The 19,009-nt window shown below is 37.5% G+C and overlaps 2 protein-coding genes across 2 annotated transcripts; one reads left to right on the top strand and one right to left on the bottom strand.

Annotated features, from left to right (window-relative positions):
* Nucleotides 1-523: 523 nt before the first annotated feature.
* On the bottom strand, nucleotides 524-4,202 carry LOC137734125 (probable protein S-acyltransferase 12). The gene is made up of 7 exons (XM_068473414.1): nucleotides 3,878-4,202; nucleotides 2,622-2,865; nucleotides 2,412-2,503; nucleotides 1,987-2,113; nucleotides 1,823-1,908; nucleotides 1,435-1,500; nucleotides 524-1,342 (listed from the first exon to the last, which is right to left on the bottom strand). The coding sequence occupies exons 1-7, from the start codon at nucleotides 4,064-4,066 to the stop codon at nucleotides 1,226-1,228; spliced, it is 921 nt and encodes a 306-aa protein (XP_068329515.1). The 5' UTR covers nucleotides 4,067-4,202; the 3' UTR covers nucleotides 524-1,225.
* A 5,907-nt stretch (nucleotides 4,203-10,109) lies between these two features.
* LOC137733887 (GRF1-interacting factor 3-like) lies at nucleotides 10,110-14,042 on the top strand. Its single transcript, XM_068473090.1, has 4 exons — nucleotides 10,110-10,445; nucleotides 12,486-12,562; nucleotides 13,008-13,092; nucleotides 13,175-14,042. Exons 1-4 carry the CDS (start codon nucleotides 10,368-10,370, stop codon nucleotides 13,556-13,558), a joined length of 624 nt encoding a protein of 207 aa, XP_068329191.1. The 5' UTR covers nucleotides 10,110-10,367; the 3' UTR covers nucleotides 13,559-14,042.
* The last annotated feature ends 4,967 nt before the right edge of the window (nucleotides 14,043-19,009 follow it).

Below are 19,009 nucleotides of genomic sequence, written 5' to 3'. Positions count from 1 at the left end.
CTGAAACTTGCTTGGCCTGGTTTTAGTTACACTTTTTTAAATTTGATTTTAATCTAATTTCATTTTTGTAATTCAAAAGTCATCACTTTATTTCTTGAAATTTATGGTTCACACCACTCCGTCTCTTGAAACTCGATTTTGATCTTATTTTACCCCCTGAAACCTAAAAATCGTCTCTACAAAACTCAAAATTCGCTCCACATTACCTTCGATATGTCAATTTCTAACGTGAATTTGATTTGAGTGTGCCAAGCTAATCAATTTCTTTTTCATTTTTTTCATCTCTTCAATTTCTTTTAAACTTAATATTCTCTGATTGTTAGATGTTAATTCATAATCGAAGTTTATAGTCAAATTTATTGCAAATGTGGCACAGTTTTATTGTGTGTTAGGTCCCACATATGTTTCAGGAAGTGACCTATAAGTTTTAGGGAGGAGAGAGTTCACAAGTCAAATGGAACGAATTGAGTTTCAAGGAATAAAGTGATGACTTTTGAGTTACAGAAGGTAAAGTGAGATCAAAATGAAATTCTAGGAGCGTAGCTAAAAATAAGCAAATTTTTTTGCTGAAGATTAACAGTTAAATTTGAAAGAAAGAAGAGAGGGAGGAAGTTAATCAAAACTACCTTTAACTAGTGGTGCACACATTCGCCTTGATTTATGATCAGAAAATATTTGGTGAGAACATCAACCCAGTTTTCAGCCAACTGGACATCCAAATTATCACCCCAAGCGCACATGAACATCCCTTGCAATGTGAATATGAGTTACTGGAAATCACAATTTCCGGCAACGAATAATTCGAGGAGGTAGGGCAAACTAAGCTACACATCCATATAGATTTATGAACATTTCAGTATAATATCTTTGACGCGACTACTTCAACACGGCTTCTTTCCCGTATCCAAGAAATTGGGGTACACATAGTTTGGATGAGGGGCAAAAAATGGAGCAGAAAAACAATTTGTATAACAATTGATGGGTTGCTAACTGAGTTTTCCTGTTAGGATGATCCTTCTGAAGCCAATTTTTCTTCAATTTTCAAAAATATAAAACGAAAACCACGACTCAAATTTAGATCCTCTCCTAACCAAAGACTAAGTTGACTAAATTGGACACGGGGTAATTAACACACCTTTTCAGACCCAAAGTGACCAGTATGTATGAGTCCATAAAAATATCTAAACGGCTGGTGGGAGGTAAAAGTATGGGAGTTCACCAAGCATCAAGCCTCAGTATCTGAAAGTGTCGGAAATTCCAGTCCCCGAAGAGCAGGTACGTTGTCTAAATCCTCTTTTGAGAACAGTGGTAAGAGCCACAGTGCCTTCTTCGTGCCAAAAACCTACAGGATGGGGAAAAGGGTTAAGAATCATCAAATGTCTGATGGAAGAAGGGCTTACATAAACAGTGAGTGAGAGAGAGAGAGAGTACCACCTGCTCAAAATTCTTCTTCCTGCCCAAGTCATACTTCCATCTGATTGTTCCTTTCTTTTCATGAACCTGAAACATTGTTTCAAATGGTTGCATTTAATTATACGATCTAATAAGATATGATAAATATGTGGCGTTATATAATTCTTTGTAGATTCAGGTTACTCTGAAATTTGGATCATTTTAGGCAACTATAGCAAGTTCTTATCTTACAATGCATGTAAAAAAAAAAAAAAAGTTCATAAAATTAATATAGAAAGTCAAGCAGAAGGTAATAACCAACTGGCGAAACTGTATAAATTAATTCAGGTCTCAAATGATAAGTGCAAGCTGCACAAATGTTCATAAATCTCAAAAACAGTAGAAACAAAGTAGCAGGTGAGTGTATTACCTCAACTGTAGTGGTGTTGCTAGACAGAAGGGACCCATGCATAACCACAAAACAAAGAAGACTCAGTGCAAAGGCTAAATTAAGCACTGCAACAAGGTAAACAATCTGTAAGAAACACGTAAACAATGAAAGTGGAACCGATGATTTACTCGGTGGAATATTACCAAAAGTCAAAAAAATGACTGCAAGATGGCCAGGAGATTCGGAATGATCCTTGGCGTCAGAGAAAAAATCAACAAAATTTGGCAGCAAAACTAAGGTATCCATCGTCGTCTCCAGAAATGTATAAAGCTTTCAAGGCACAAACAGAAACTGGAAAGAGTGAGCAAAACCAAAAGGAGAGTAAATAGCCAATTATCCCCACTTTTAATTTATTTGCACGCCAGAAGGTATTTATTTCATATTGTCATTTCCCAGCTCTCTCCACCACCCCACTTCCCCCAACACAACACACGTCAAAGACAACTCAAGCATCTCCTGTTCCCAGCCCTAGATTCTGCCGGATTGTGGCCCTTGAACAAAAAATTTGGTGGGGAAGGAAATCTACACAAAGTTCTTAATTCGTGACTGCAAAGGAATATGGCATTACCAAGAAAAGAAGAAAAAACTTGTAGTTGCGTGCACCAACACAATTCACCACCCAAACACAATGGTGATCCATCTTAAGTACACATCTTTGACCTACAGTGCATATAAGAAAACCAAATTATTTTCTTTATCACTTAATAGACAGTTTCGCTGATCGCTGAATGTAAACAATATATATATCGTCAACCTTAGCAGAAAGTTGCTTACAGACAACAATGATGGCATCGTGGTGGCTTGCCATTTTGGCATCGACTACAATACCGTACTTGTGGTCGTCTTTCTCCTCCATCTGAAGGTTGTGTTGAAGTGAAAGCCTTGGGTTCGATATTTTCTGACAATGTCAGAGAACTACCAGCCTCCAAATTTTCCTCGTCTATTAGAGGTTTCCAGTTTTCCGGAACAGAACCAGGGTCTTTAAAGACTACCATAAAGTAACTCCACAGTAACATTACAAGCTGCAAAAAACGAGGGCCAAACACAAGAGTTAATTTTCTTTCAGATCAATATTTCTACTCAATTTGGCTTTCTCAGAAGTCATAAACAAATAACATTATTTAATAATGTATTTTCTCTTTAAAGTTTGCTATAACAAGATTGAAAAAATTCTACATGGCAAGGAATCAACATTCACTCCTTTAATATCTGTCAATGGCAGCGTGTTGAAATTGCGTCCCACATTGATGAGAGGACGGACCTTGCTTGTGCTTATAAGTAAATTGGGCTACTCCCCATATTGCCGATTGGTTTTATGGTGAAACCTAAACTTTCTTCATGGTATCAGAGCAAGTTGCTCCACATATAAAGCCCAACAGCCATACATGCTTCATGTCACCCAATTCGTGATGTCCACTTGTTTGGCCTGAAAATTCGCCACACGTGAGGGGGCATGTTGAGAATGCGTCCCACATTGATGAGATGATGGACCTTGCAAGTGCTTATAAATGAGTTGGGCTACTCCCCATATTGCCAATTGGTTTGTGGAACCTAAACTTTCTTCAAAGCTCCCACGGGTTCTCGATATAAGTATCAAATGTACCTCTCTACTTACTAACCTAAGTTTTTGAGAAGAGTTGTAAACCAGCCAGCAACTGACCCCGATATTTGATTTGTATCCCCAAATTTCGGGTCTCATTTCAAATTAAAATCTTATTAGCTCGTCAGACATTCGAGACCAACTTCGTCCAAGCTCATCCATTAATCTAAATTAGTAAATTGTACAAACTAATCTAAATTGTGCCCATTGCAGCAGCTATCAGTCTAATTAATGTACCTAAACGCTATCTAACCGTATCAATCAACTGGAATTAACACACAACCCACAAAACGAAAAACAAATCCTTTTTGCAAAATAAAAAGTGGGTTGTTTATAATTTCTAATTTTCCAAATACCCTTTAATTAAAATTAAATACAACAGAAAAAAAAGGAGAAAACTTGAAGCATCCATGACTGAACAAGTTGAGAATTACCAGAATATGGAACATTACGATGATGAAGAAAGCTAGAAACGAGTGCACCCCGCCGTGGAGCAGCTTGGGTGCCCAAGTGACGACGACGACGGTATAGTAGGAGACGGAGATGATGGCAGCAACGAGGAGGATCATGAAGTAGCCGATGACTTTGAGGCCGGAGCAGAGCCTGAAGAGGTTTATCTTCATTCCGGGATTGGTTGGGATTCGGAACGGCAGAGATATGCCGATTGGGAACCGGGGAAGGGTGATTGGCCTCCTGGTTCGCGGTGGGAAGAAGCGTTTCCAGATGTTAGGAGCCAGGATTAAGGTGTTTGGAAGTGGGAAGGGACTTTGCTGAGTGAAAAGTCGACTTCTCCTCTGACTTTTACTCCAACAGTAGTAACTGAGTTTGGTACTTTGGGCGTGTCGTAGGATCTGTCACAAACTCATTCCACCGTTTCAGTTCTCCCTTTCTTTCTCTCTCCTCTTTCTCAGACAAACAAATCATTTCTTTATACTTTTGAACAAATAATTAATTAATTTCTTTATACTAAAATATTTTCACAGTCAGATGGCAGACTTCTTTTTAATGTTTTAGGAGAAGATGCAAATGTAGCTACTCTATTTAAGCCATTAAAATTCTATTTTTTGACAAAAAAAAAAAGATGGCAGAAAAGGTAAATTATTTATATTTTAGAAATATTTTTTTAATGAGAATTTCAATAGATTGAAGATTTAGATTTTTCTCATTGAACTAAATTGATGGTTTCCAATTCCACGATCAAATCTTAATTATCAAACACAATCGCTCTTATAATGCAAATAATTTAAGTACTAATTATGGACACATAAATACAATTTATTATTGTTAGTAGATTAAATAATTAGTTATTAGTATTTGACATTATTATCAAAGATATTATGAGAACTCTCTCAAAGTGGAATTCTACATGAATTTTATGTCAACTCATAGTTTAACGTCAATTCTCGTAATCATGTTATAACGCATTGTGCCAAAACACATGAAGTGACAAAGAATATAGAGAGTTCCCTTTTTAAGCGGCAGGTTCTCTAGTACATAAGAGCAAGTCCACCGGAGGGTATAGCCCGGTGGACAGGGGGCCAAAAAAACCCAATAGCCAACCTTCCTTGCTCCAACCCATGCGGGCAATTGGGCTAGGGGCGAACCCGTGGGAGAGGTGAGGCAGAAATCAACGGGCCAAGTGCCTGAGGGCGCTGATGCACGGCTGACGTTAGGGTGACGTCGGCCACATAAAAAAATTAATAAAAAAATGTAAAAAATTAATAAATAAAAAATCTGAAAAAATATAAAAGTAAAAAAAATGATTTAATTTTTCTATAAACAATGTTCTAAAAATCGGCCTAGGCGCTAGGCGATGGAGCTCCGACCCGATTTAGACCAAAACGTTCAGTTTGGCGGGGAGGACTTAGGCAGCCGCCTAGGCGTCCTCCCCGCCTAGGCGCTCGCCAAGCGGGTAGTTTAGGCAGTTTGAATCTCGCTGCAAATCCCAAACTCGCTGCAATTTTGCAAACCCTCGATGAATTTTGCAGCTAGTCTTTGTGAAGATAAGGGAAGAGAGAGTGCGAAGAGGAAGAGAGAGTGCGAAGAGAAAGAGAGAGAGAGGGAGTGAGGGAGGGAGATAGAGAGGAAACATTTCATTATGTGGTGCCGCAAGTTGGATTTGAGATCCAATTTTGAGGTTCTGATTCTTCTAAAAGGGCGAAGAAGAAGAACGAAAATGAGGGAAGAGAGTGCGAAGAGAGAGAGAAAGAGAGAGAGAGAGAGAGAGACTAAAAGATCCAATTTTGAGGTTCTGAAAAGGCCAAGAAGAAGAAACGAACAAGTTATACAAATGACATTTCACTTTCCAAGGTAAAAAACTGGTGATGACTGAGGTCTACCTTGGGTGATGTGAAATAGGGTGGACAACTACTACTTGAAGGGTGATGACTGATGACTGAGGACCACCCACTTGTGTGGGCTTTTTATATAAATGTTATATGTCATCACACACTTATGAGTTTGGGATATATTATATATATATATATATATAAATTATAAATTATTTACATCTGAAATAGTAAATTTAATTAATTCATATAATATATAAGAAATTTACCTAAATTCTCCTAGGCTCCTGCCTAGATCCCGCCTAGGCGCTAGGCGTTAGCCCACTACCCGACTAGCGCCTACTGTTTTTTAGAACCTTGCCTATAACTATCTTATCATTATCTTTGACCTTACACCATAATTTTATATTTTCTCAAGTTGAAGCATCCATGACTGAACAAGTTGAGAATTACCAGAATATGGAACATTACGATGATGAAGAAAGCTAGAAACGAGTGCACCCCGCCGTGCAGTAGCTTCGGTGCCCAAGTGACGACAACGATGGTATAGTAGGAGACGGAGATGATGGCAACAACGAGGAGGATCGTGAAGTAGCCGATGACTTTGAGGCTGAAGCAGAGCCTGAAGAGGTTTATCTTCATTCAGGGATTGGTTGGGATTCGGAACGGCCGAGATATGTCGATTGGGAACTGGGGGAGGGTGATTGGCCCCCTGGTTCGTGATGGTAAGAGGCGTTTCCAGATGTTAGGAGCCAGGATTAAGGTGTTTCGGAGTAGGATTGGAGTGTTCCAAGATTTGGAGTTGGAAGTGGGGAGGGACTTTGCTGAGTGAAAAGTCGACTTCTCCTCTGACTTTTACTTCAACAGTAGTAACTGATCACTTTTAGAGGCCTTGTTTGTAACCGTTAGTTAAAATTTCAACGGTTCGATGGGTTTGGTCAAAAGGATCCTCACCCTTTACTCAGGAGAAGATCCTGATCCTTTGGTACTTTGGGCGTGTCGGAGGATCTGTCACAAACTCATTCCACCGTTTCAGTTCTCTCATTCTTTCTCTCTCCTCTTTCTCAGACAAACAAATCATTTCTTTATACTTTTGAGCAAAAAATTAATTAATTTCTATATACTAAAATATTTTCACAGTCAAATGGCAGAAAAGGTCCACAGTTTCTTTTTAATGTTTTAGTAGAAGATGTAAATGTAACTACTCGTATTTAAACCAATAAAATTCTATCTTCTGACAAAAAAAAAAAAAAAAAAGATGGCAGAAAAGGTAAATTATTTATATTTTTAGAAATGTTTTTTTTTAATGAGAATTTCAATAGATTGAAGATTTGGATTTTTCTCATTGAGCTAAATTGATGGTTTCCAATTCCACGATCAAATCTTAATTATCAAACACAATCAATTATAATACAGACAATTTAAGTACCAATTATGGACACATAAATACAATTTATTACTGTTAGTAGATTAAATAGTTAGTTATTAGTGTTCAACATCATTATCAAAAATATTATGAGAACTCTCTCAAAGTGGAATTCTACATGAATTTTATGTCAACTCATAGTTTAACGGCAGTTCCCGTAATAATATTATAACGCATTGTGTCAAAAACATGAAAGTGACAAAGAATATAGAGAGTTCCCTTTTTAAGTGGTAGATTCTCTAGTACATAAGAGTAAGTCCACCGAAGGGCATAGCCCGATGGACAGGGGACCAAAAAAACCCAATAGCCAGCCTTCCTTGCTCCAACCCATGCGGCCAATTGGGCTAGGGGCGGGCCTGCGGGAGAGGGGAGGCAGGAATCAATGACCCGAGTGCCTGAGGGCACTGATGCACGACTGACGTTAGGATGACATCAACCACATAAAAAATTAATAAAAAAATGTAAAGAATTAATTAAAAATGTAAAAAATTAATAAAAAAAATCCGAAAAAGTATAAAAGAAAAAAAAAATTGATTTAATTTTTCTATAAACAGTGTTCTAAAAATCGGCCTAGGCGCTAGGCAGTGAAGCTCTGACCTGATTTAGACCAAAACGTTCAATTAGGCAGGCAGGACTTAGGCTGCCGCATAGGCGCTCGCTATACGGCAGTTTAGGCGGTTTGAATCTCGTTGCAAATCCCAAACTCGCTGCAATTTTGTAGAGCCCCTGAGAGAGAGAGAGACTATTAAACATTTCATTCTATGGTGGTGCAAGTTGGATTTGAGATCCAATTTTGAGGTTTTAATTCTTCTGAAAGGGCGAAGAAGAAGAACGAAGGTGAGGGAAGAGAGTGCAGAGAGAGAAAGAGAGACTAAAAGATCCAATTTTGAGGTTCTGAAAAGGCAAAGAAGAAACGAACAGGTTATATAAATGACATTTCACTTTCCAATGTAAAAAGCTGGTGATGATTGAGGTCTACCTTGGGTGATGTGAAACAAGTTGGACAACTACTACTTGAAGGGTGATGACTGATGACTAAGGACCACCTACTTGTGTGGGCTTTTTATATAAATGTTATATGTCATCACCCACTTACAAGTTTAGGATATATATATATACACGTATGTCTGTATATTATATTATATGTATGTTATATAAATTATAAATTATTTAGATAATATTTTGTATTTTTTTTCCTAGGCAAGCATATTATATATGTACATAAAACATTCATATTTGTATGTTCTTCTATAAGAAATAACATATTATTCAATAATTATTTACATCTGATATAGTTAATTTAATTAATTCATACAATATTGTTTGGGCCCAAAATAATATTATCGGGCCGAGCGTAGATTTATGTTCGGCCCAAGGCTTTTCCAAGTATACTATGGGCTGCCTAGCGGTCCTGGGTTGTTCAGTGAAGGTGGTCGAGTCCTATTGCAAGAAGGAGTGATGGGTCGAAGTCCCAGTACGATAAGGGGTCCTAATGCAATATGGATTCTCGACCAGCAATGGATACGGCCTAAAAAGGGGGGTGAGTTCAAAGTCCTAATAAGAGTAGGATTGGTCGAGATAGAGTCAGATCAGAATAAGGAGTCTTAGTCCGAGTATGGTTTCAACTTGATTGTAAGGAAGATTTGTTGCTATAAATAGAGAGTAGAGTGCATCATTCAACTTTTCTCCAATTCAACACACAATTGCCCTACGCAAACCTCTCAAACATCTTGAGATTTTTTTATTTTCTTTTTCCGCCGACACATCTTCAGTTTGGATAAACAGCATTGTGAAGGCAACCAGCGAACATCTTCAGTTTGGATAAACAGCATTGTTGCCGTAGAATCAGCCGACTAAGGAGCACCTTCAGTTTGGATAAATAACACTGCGTCGAGGCCAACTGGTTACCTATCCAAGTCTCGGTCGAGAAGGGTTTTCAAATCCTTATTGGCAGAGGTCATGTTATTAGCCTTCTCGATGAAGTAAGGTGTTACAAGTTATGACATTCGGCACATTGAACGCCGAATGATTTTAGGATTGGATACTCACAAGTGAGTTTCAGAGTTCGGCATTCTGACGGCCGAACCACATTTACCATCAAGACATACATCTCCTTTGAGTACTTGTGTCCATATAGTTTGATGTCGATTCGACGTGCTTATACTCTTACGAATATAATCACTGTGACCGAATCCGGCACCGACGATTCATGAACTTCGCAGAACGAGCAACCTTGTCTTCAGGCTCGAGAACCTAAAGGTCGAGACTTGTTCCTTCCTCGGCCGTAGTTGAAAGATCAAGAAGTCAGCAACGCGCTCAAAGCAACATCAACAAATTTTACTCCTCGGCCGAGCTCGGCCGACGAGTTGGCACGCCTCGCATCAACCGAATGACGTAGTTAGCTCATTAGTTATTCGGCATGCGCGTCGCGTAGGCTTTGTAATTTTTAGGGTCAACAAATATATAAGAAATTTACCTAAATCCGCTTAGGCGCTAGCCCACCGCCCGACTAGCTCCTATCGTTTTATAGAACCTTGTCTATAAATATATTATCATTATTTTCAACCTTACACCACAATTTTATATTTTCTCAAATATTTTGAGTTGTAATTTCTTATTTAATGACACGTGGGGCAACGAGACAGATTAAAAATCCTATCTAAAATTACAAACAAAATTATTTTTTATTATTTTATAAAATAAAAAATACTAATATTTTATTACCTATTGCCATAACTATTCAATTTAGAGATGTAGATGCAAAATATAATTATTGTTTATCAATGATAATTACTATTCATTTGAGGGGATTTAATGAGCAGTTGTCCTGAGGCTTCCAACACTGGAAGTGCTCTAACATGAGTAATTTTTGTCAGCTTATTAAAGCTGTAAATGTAGAAATTATAAAAGAATTTTTATTTTTTGTTTTATTTTGTCTTTAAAAGTCGAGAAACCTCGTCGACATCCAAAACCGAAAACCGAAAAGATGTTCCCCTAAATCCGCTTTCAAAATCTTTGTTCCCACCTCCCCCTTTCCTCTACTCTCACTCGACCGCCCTTCCCTTGTCTCTCTCTGTCTCTCAACCCCATTAACTTCGTCCCTTTTCCTCTTAATTCTGCTTCTAATTGATTTTGTTTCTCTTTTGGGGGCTGATTTAGGGTTAGGGTTTTGTATTCCCCAAACCAGAGAGAATTTTGGAAGAAAAAAAGATGCAGCAGCCACCGCAAATGATCCCCGTCATGCCTTCATTTCCTCCCACTAACATCACCACCGAGCAAATTCAGAAGGTACCCTTTTCCCCTTGTTTATTTGAAACTGTTAACTGTTAATTGTTTTCTGGGTTTTTCCTTAATTTTTTGTTATGTTAGTTGTGATTACTTGAATAAAATTTGTTAAATTTTGTTCTGCATATAAGAGAGCCCTTTAGCTGACGATATTTAGGGAGGAATTCGATAAGTCCCGCTGTTGTTGTATAGTTTTATGGTGGACTGATGTATCATAGGTGATGATCATTTATAGAGTTTTGAACTACTGTTGGCTGAGAGTGTGAAGAGAACAACGAAACCAATAAGAAATTAAGAATACTGATTCATGTTGTAAGCAGCGTCTATGCAGACGGAAATCAAATATTAACTCAATATTTATTGTCTGTTAAGATTTTTCCCTCGATCAGCCTTCTGGCCACTGGATTTCATGTTGAGAAGCTATCTAGTTACTCTACTGCTGTGCAGATTTTGTTTCACTGGTTACCAGTCTCCCCTGAATTGGAGATCAAGGCAGACATGATATAGTTCTCTTGTCACCTAAGATGTCTGTTCTTATTTACGAGACCAGGATTCTTGATACAACAACAAAGCCTTATCCCACTAAGTGGGGTTAGCTGTATGAATCCTAGAACACCACTGTGTCCGGTTTTGCTCCAAGTATTCCATAGCTCCAAGTACTCCATATCTTTTCTTAAATTCTCTCTCTAAGTCTTCTAAGGTCTTCATCTACCCCCTTTGCCCCGAGCCTCAATCTCATAATCGCATTAACTGGAGCATTTGTAGGTCCTCGGTTCACATGTCCAAACCATCTTAACCGGTTTTCTCTTATCTTATCTTCCATTTCATCCATCTAGCTTGTATTCTATGGTTGGGATATCCATTCAATTCTATTTTCTTTTGCAAGATAGATCCAAAATAACGAAGGGTTCAAATCTTCGGTACTTCCTAGTCTCCAATCCTCACCCCTATCTCATTCGGAACCCCATTCCCACATAACTTGCACCCTATATATTCTGTCTTTGACCTACTTAGACGAAGACCTTTAGATTCCTAACACCTCCCGCCAAAGGTTAAGTTTTGTATTTACTCCCACATGCGTTTCATCTATCAGCACTCACTTTGTCTTCTGCGAAAAGCATATACCAAGGGATATCATCTTGAATATGTATCGTTAACTCGTCCATTACCAATGCAAAATGGTAAGACCTAAAGTTGAGCCTTGGTGTAACCCTATGGTTATGGGAAAGCTTTCAGTTGTCCTTCATGAGTTCTTAGTGTAGTCCTTGCTCCATCATACATATCATACTTATTCTTTATTACTTGGATATGTGCTACTCATACTCCTTTTTCTCTAGAATCGTCCAAAGAATTTTTCTTGGGACCTTATTATACGCTTTTTCCAAATCTATGAAGACCATGTTCAAATTCTTTTGCATGCCTCTATATTATTTCATCAATTTTTGTAAGAGATAGATTACCTCCATAATCGAGTGCCCTAGTATGAACCCGAATTGATTGTCTGAGACCGTGTTTCTTGCTTCAATCTATGCTCAGTTACTCTCTCCCAAATCTTCATTGTCTGAAACCCTAAGCTAGTGAGTAGTTAGATAAAGTCACAGATAAGGTTGATGTTTTTCCAAAAATTTCCATATAACCGAGAAGCTCATTTGAAAGGTTGAATTATACTTTTTTGAACCTAAAATTGATGAAGAATTAAGACATACGATGATCATTACCAGCATTAGATGCTAGTATCTTATGTTGTTACTTGTCATCTTCAGATTTGAGGATGACTGTAGCCTTTTTTTGCATCATGTACAATGTTGCTCTCTTCATGTATGGTTTTAATTGATTTAATTACTTTCCCCTGAATTTATAATAGGCTGATAATTACTGGCACCGTTGATATAACTTGGATCTAAGTTGTCTGTGGTACAGTTATTTTGTTGTTGATATTTCTGGATATCCACCTTGATTATTAAGTATGCTATTGGATCTCACTTGATGTGCATCGGAATTTAAAGTATCTATTAATAATGTGTTTTTAAATTCTTGATGCAGTACCTTGATGACAACAAAAAGTTGATTCTGGCAATATTGGATAATCAAAATCTTGGAAAACTTGCTGAATGTGCTCAGTAAACCCTCTCTCTCTCGCTCACTCTCTCTCTCTCTCTCTCTCTCACACACACACACACACACACCGAGACACACATGCATTTGTGTGAATTATGTTTTTAGTTATATGCTGGGGCTGTATACAATTGATTGCACTTGTCTCTTATAAATTAGAGAGCTTAATCTGACTGGTTAGAGATGCTAGAATTTCGAACTAGCCTCATGTTTTGTATTGGTATCATTGATAATAAGATCCTTAATGTTAAGAACTTGTTTACTATTCTAATTGTTGGATTAGTTAAACTGATTTTACGCATTTATTGATATGGGAGAAGAAGAAAGGAGAGGGGGGGGGGGGGGGGGGGTGTGTGGAGTGTGGTGTTACCATTGGCCATTCATTTCATGGCGGTCTCCCTATTATGATTTTTGGATATGATTTTTCTTATTGCAAATTTGGTGATTTAGGTACCAGGCTCTGCTTCAAAAGAATCTGATGTATTTAGCAGCAATTGCCGATGCGCAACCACAGGCACCAGCTGCGCCTCCCCAGGTGGGAGTAGTAAGCATGACTTGATGTTTTACTGATTCGTCTTTTCTATCCATGCTTATCATCTATGTTTCAACACTTGCAGATGGCCCCACATCCTGCTATGCAACAGGCGGGATATTACATGCAACATCCTCAGGCAGCAGCAATGGCTCAGCAACAGGGTATTTTCTCCCCAAAGATGCCGATGCAGTTCAATAACATGCATCAAATGCACGATCCACAGCAGCACCAACAAGCCATGCAAGGGCAAATGGGAATGAGACCTGGAGGGCCTAATGGCATGCCTTCCATGCTTCATACTGAGGCCACACATGGTGGTGGTAGTGGTGGCCCAAATTCAGCTGGAGGCCCAAATGATGGGCGTGGAGGAAGCAAGCAAGACGCCTCTGATTCTGGGGCAGGTGGTGATGGCCAGGGGACCTCAGCCGGTGGGCATGGAAATGGTGATGGAGAGGACGGCAAGTGAATTGGCCCTTATGGATGATTGCATATGGAAACATGTGTCTGTTGATAGTAGGTGTTTTCCTAAAGTAGCTGCTGTGCTCGGTGATGTGTGACAGATCGGAGCGAAGCAGCGAAAGTTGTCAGGTCGTTAGCCTTTAAGCGATTAGGTAGACGAGTTGTGTTGTAAGTCCGTTTGCATGCACTGGATTTTGGCATCAGATGAAACAAGTGGTGGGAGAAGACAGATTTAGTTCACAAGTGCTTTAGGGATGGAAGCATGTGTTCTGCACATAATGTCTGTCACAGTTTGTAACTCATAAAATGCATGTAGCAATGCGCCACAAATTCTGATCCTGTTACTAGTTTTGCTGCTAGGTTCTTGGCTTTTGTTTCAGTTTTTTCGGTGCTTGTGTGTACGAATTCTTCTTAGCCAAAATAACTTGATTGAAGTTTAGAAGGCTTTGTATCTTCATATATTCGCCAACTGCGTAAACTGTTTGCTTTTCTTCTGAACTTTCACTTAGCTTTTGAATTCCTTCCTAAACGTTTTAATTGGAAAATTAAGGACTCAAAACTAATTTTTTTGGCTGATTTCCCTCATGCTGTTAGTTTTATATTCATTCCATCTAAATTTTTGTTAAATAAAAACATGTGCACGACATGTGAAGGTAGTTTAGTTGCTTCGTTTTTTAAAATAATTGAAAACCTTAGATTTCTAGAATGTTGATACGTACAAAGTTGTGTGATTCTATAGCTTTTATGTTGGAAAGTCTAGCGAAGTGATGTTTTTGTTCTCAAAGGAGAGTCATGTGATGTGCACGTGAAAAGAGTTATTGTTAATCTATAGAAAACTAACGGTAGGGGAAAAATTGGCCAAAAAAATTAGTTCAAGTTCTTGATTTTCCAATTTAAAAGTTTAGGAATTACATTGAAAGTTAGGCGAAAGTTTAGAGAGGAAATTGGCAATCTACTCTTTGCCAACTGGATAGTGTGATTTGTCATGCCTCAGATGAGATCAGAGCTCAAAAGAGTTGGTTAGATTTGGCGAAGCGAAATTAGATGATGTCCCAGAATATCAACTTTTTGTTATAGATACAAGTGGAAATTTTAATTGCTAGGGGCATATCTTTTTCGAATTTTTTTTCCCTTTGGTCCCTTCTTTGTGCGCCCTTGTGATGCAACATGCAGATTGCAGAGGCATTTCATTTTCTATCGTTTCCGAATGCCAAAGAAATAATCTGCTCAACTTCAGAAGTTTTTATTGGTCGTCAGTTTCAAAATTATTGCTCGTCAGCTGTACAATGTAAGGGGAGGCAACGTCTAAATCCCAAAGAAAATTAAAATTGACTGACGTTGAAGTGTTGTTTTTTTCATTTTTTTAATTTTTTTTTGTAATGAAATTGGACTTCATAAATTGTATAGCCATATAACATTATTAACATGACATTCACATACGTAATGTTACATTTATTATTTATTTGTAGGTTATTTGTATTATTTCTTTAATGAAAGTAGGGCTACCAATACATGTAGATCACATGTCTGTTAGAGGGTATAAAAATGTTACAAATATGTGATAAAAATAACATTTTTTAATTTTTTTTATACAGCGATATTAAGAGCCGAAACTAGTGTCATTCATAATTATTTATCAAATTACTCATCCACATAACTTTCCTAGTTATCAGTGTGGAGTAATACTACAATATTGGTGGCGTCCCATATTTGAACATTAAGAAAAAAAATCATGTAGTTTACTCGAATTGTCACTTTCGTTCGAGTTTCTTTTGTTGCGTTTTTTACCCTGGTAGTTTCATTTTGTTAGCATTGTTATTCTGATCCGTCAAATAAGGCAAACGTTTTGTTGCAAAAAATCAAATTAGTTGATATATTGGACTCGGACTACAGTGAAAGGAAAAAAAAAACACTATAAGGACAAAAATAATTAAATGCAATTTGGCCGAATTTGAAATATTTCGGTTTTTTTTTTTTTAAAAGAAGAAGATAATTCGAATTTAAAACCTTTTCCTATAAGAGAAAAATGTATAATAGAACTTTATTGGCATGCCAATATCTAAACTATATATTAATAAAATCTTGTTTATTAACCAAAAATTAATTAATTTAAAAAAAAACTAAAAACTAGTGAAACTATAATTATATCCTTTAAAACATAATTGAAAGAAAATATTTAAAAAGCAAAAAAAATATAAGCGTTAAGTAATTTTGCACAAGCAAGTTTTTGTTTTTGTTTTTTTTTTTTTTTTTTTAGGTCTCATAGCTAGGTAAGTATAGAAGTTTTGTTCTACGATGTTGCTCTCGAACTTAACCGATTTTCAGTTCAAATTGCCAAATTGCAAGACAAATGAAGCAAGAATCAATCTATAAGTTCGAGTAAAATTTTCCATCGATTTGGGTCTCTCTGAAGATTATTCCTTTTGATTTTCAAGCTGATATTTGAGTGTTTGGGGAATTTATTTGCAGGTAGGTAAGATGCTGCATCTTATTCTGTCAAGATCTTTGGGTTGGTTGGGAGATGTGGTTTCGTCAAATTAACCTAAAGGCAATCAAATCTTCAGCAGCATGTTGCAGTCCTATTGTGGCATGTGATTGTGGGAGAGTTGTTACGAATAGCCTGGAAACCCCCTTGGTTTAACATGTCTCTTCTTGGTTCCCAATTCACGATTAAATCTGTACGCACTTCTGCTCTGGTTTCTTTTGTCAAATTTTGAAAATCAAAAGAAGTTTCTCCCTCTTCACCTCTCACCACAAAAGTAGGAATGCTTGGGAGCATCTGATCCTCTTAGCTTTGCATGCTAGGAGGGTTGTTCCTCGCAGGTTCATTATTTTCCTCCATTTATGTTTCTCATAGCCCAAAAAAACTGCAAGGTGTCTAACAATTACTCCACCCTGAGATGTACTTTTGGATGTACATCAAAAGATATCAAAATATATCTTTAAATTGGTGCTATTATTTTTTCATTTTGCATTCATTGATGTTTGAACCATTAGATATAAAAAGATATCGAGAGAAAGGGTTATATAAAAAAAAAATGTAATATGTAATATGTTGATCTTAAAGTACCTAGATGGAATGGAAATGTACCATATCATTGTTTTTGGTGGTTAGGTCTGTAAAACTTAGGAACTCAGGTTTTTCACTTCAGTTACCTACGCAAACAACTGTGGGTTGCATGTATATATAATAACTTCATGATTACATCGTGGGTTTGAAAACCCAAATTACATGGAACTTTGAATTTGAAAATTACAAACAGAAAGATGAAAAATTACAAACAGATTATGAACAGTTTGACTACAAAAGACATTTGAAAACAAGTCCTACAAATATGGAAGACCAATGGGATAAGATTTCCAAGCACACCAAAACTCCTCAAGTTACGTGGATATTAATTGACTGTTGACTTTGTCTAACAGCCCCCCGCAAGCTAACAGGTGATGGAATGAATGGAAGCTTGGACACTAGCAACTTAATACGAGCTGAAGACAACCCTTTGGTAAACACATCAGTAAGCTAATCCTAGGAACAAATATAATTAACAAATAATTGTCCACGCACCATCTTCTCTCTCACATAGTGGTAGTCAACCTCTAAATGTTTAGTGTATGAATGAAAGTTTGGATTTGAAGCTAGGGCTATGGAGGAAATATTATCACACCAAATAGTGGGCTGTGCAAAATGCAAGTGCAAATCCTTGCAGAGACTTGAGCCAGGATAATTCAGATGTGGCATAAGCCAATTGCCTATACTCAGCTTCAGCACTTAATTGTGAAACTGTTTTCTGCTTATTCAAACTCCAAGACACAAGATTAGAGCCCAAGTAAATACAAAAGCCACATGTGGAATGTCGTGTGTCTAGATTGCCAACATAATCTGCATCTGAGAACGCTGTCAACCGTGAACTTTCAGGCTTGCATACAAGTCCATGGTTATGTGTGGCCTTCAACTAACAAATAATCCTCTTCATATCCATCCAGTGAGTAGTTAGGGGAGTGCATAAATTGACATACTTGATTAATGGCATAGGACATGTATGGCCGAGTAATAGTTATGTATTTTAGGGCTCTAACAACACTTCGATACAATTCTGGTTTGTCAAATGGATCACCCACATATGCACTCAGCTTTTGTCCACATGAAACTGAAGTTGAGATGGGTTTGGCTTCTGTAAATTTAGTACGTGTAAGTAAATCAAAGGTATGCTTGGATTGACTTAGATGCATAGAGTTACCATCATACTTCACTTCAACACCCATGAAGTAATTTAATGGTCCCAAATCTTTCATAGAGAACATTGTGCCCAATTTCTTAATCAGTCGTGCCATTTAATGAGAATTGTTCCCTGTGATCAATATAGCATCTACATATAGATTAACAAAATGAGATACACACCTTTATAATTGTAGACAAACAGACTGTAATCACAAATAGATTCTTGAAAGCCAAACTGAAGCAAAAACTCTGAGAACCGTTGAAACCAAGCCCTCAAGGCTTGTTTTAAACCTTAAATGGAGTGTTGCAACTTACATACATGATTTAGGAATTGTTTTTCAATGAACCTCGATAGTTGGTGCATATATACTTCTTCATTTAAATAACCATGCAGGAAAGCATTCTGGACATGGAGTTGCCTAACATGCCACCTCTTTGAGATTGCAAGACTAAGCACAAGTTTTGTGGTGCTGTGCTTGACTACGGGACTGAATGTCTCGTTGAAATCCACTCCATATTTTTTATAAAAACCATTAGCAACTAGACGAGTTTTATGTCTCTTTATGGTACCGTTTGCATGACTCTTAATTTTGAAAACCCATTTATTTGGCAGCAAGTTCATCTTGGGATGATATGGAACCAAACTCCACATTCCACATCTTTGCAAAACATTAAATTCTTGAACCATTGCATTCCTCCAGTCTTGGTGCTTGACAGCCTGACTAAAACATGTAGGTTCAACAAGAAAATGATCAACATTTACATGCATAGCATACTTAGGATTTGATTTTTGAATCCCAAATTTAGAACATGTCATCATACGATGTTCAAGCACATTGGGAGGCACATATTGCATTGGCACAGGTCTGGAGGCACTAACACTTGCTCATTTGATAATGAAAGGGACCCTAATGGTTGGTTAAGTTATAAAGTCACAATGGGAATAGGTTGGTAGATTCTACATGGGTTGAATATGTGGGAATAGTTGGATAAGGTTGAGATGTGGTGGAAGGTGATGTGGTTGGATTAGAAAAGGTTTCTTGGGTCACGGCTAAAGTAGGCTAGCTAGAGTTAGGTAATTGAGGCAGATTTGCAGAGTGGGATAAGGGAAACGTGAACAATATGTCAGGGAGGGAATCGTACCTTGTGTGTCAACATTTTCTAAAGGAGATGTGAATCCCTTAAAAGGGAAAATGTCCTCGTGCGAGACAAATATATACGTCTCGTGGTCAAGTCCAT

This window comes from Pyrus communis, chromosome 5 (assembly GCF_963583255.1).
Source record: "Pyrus communis chromosome 5, drPyrComm1.1, whole genome shotgun sequence".
NCBI lineage: Eukaryota > Viridiplantae > Streptophyta > Magnoliopsida > Rosales > Rosaceae > Pyrus > Pyrus communis.
This window is presented reverse-complemented; position numbering and strand designations above follow the sequence as displayed.

Bases quoted from the DNA above. Each gene is read 5' to 3' on its own strand.
- LOC137734125 (XM_068473414.1), bottom strand. From the start codon at position 4,066: ATGAAGATAAACCTCTTCAGGCTCTGCTCCGGCCTCAAAGTCATCGGC. The intron at 2,504-2,621 runs GTCTGTAAGCAA...TATGCACTGTAG, and splicing joins ACCACGATGCCATCATTGTT to GTCAAAGATGTGTACTTAAG. The intron at 2,114-2,411 runs GTAATGCCATAT...GTGCCTTGAAAG, and splicing joins AGTTTTTTCTTCTTTTCTTG to CTTTATACATTTCTGGAGAC.
- LOC137733887 (XM_068473090.1), top strand. From the start codon at position 10,368: ATGCAGCAGCCACCGCAAATGATCCCCGTCATGCCTTCATTTCCTCCC. The intron at 10,446-12,485 runs GTACCCTTTTCC...TTCTTGATGCAG, and splicing joins CCACCGAGCAAATTCAGAAG to TACCTTGATGACAACAAAAA. The intron at 13,093-13,174 runs GTGGGAGTAGTA...CAACACTTGCAG, and splicing joins CACCAGCTGCGCCTCCCCAG to ATGGCCCCACATCCTGCTAT.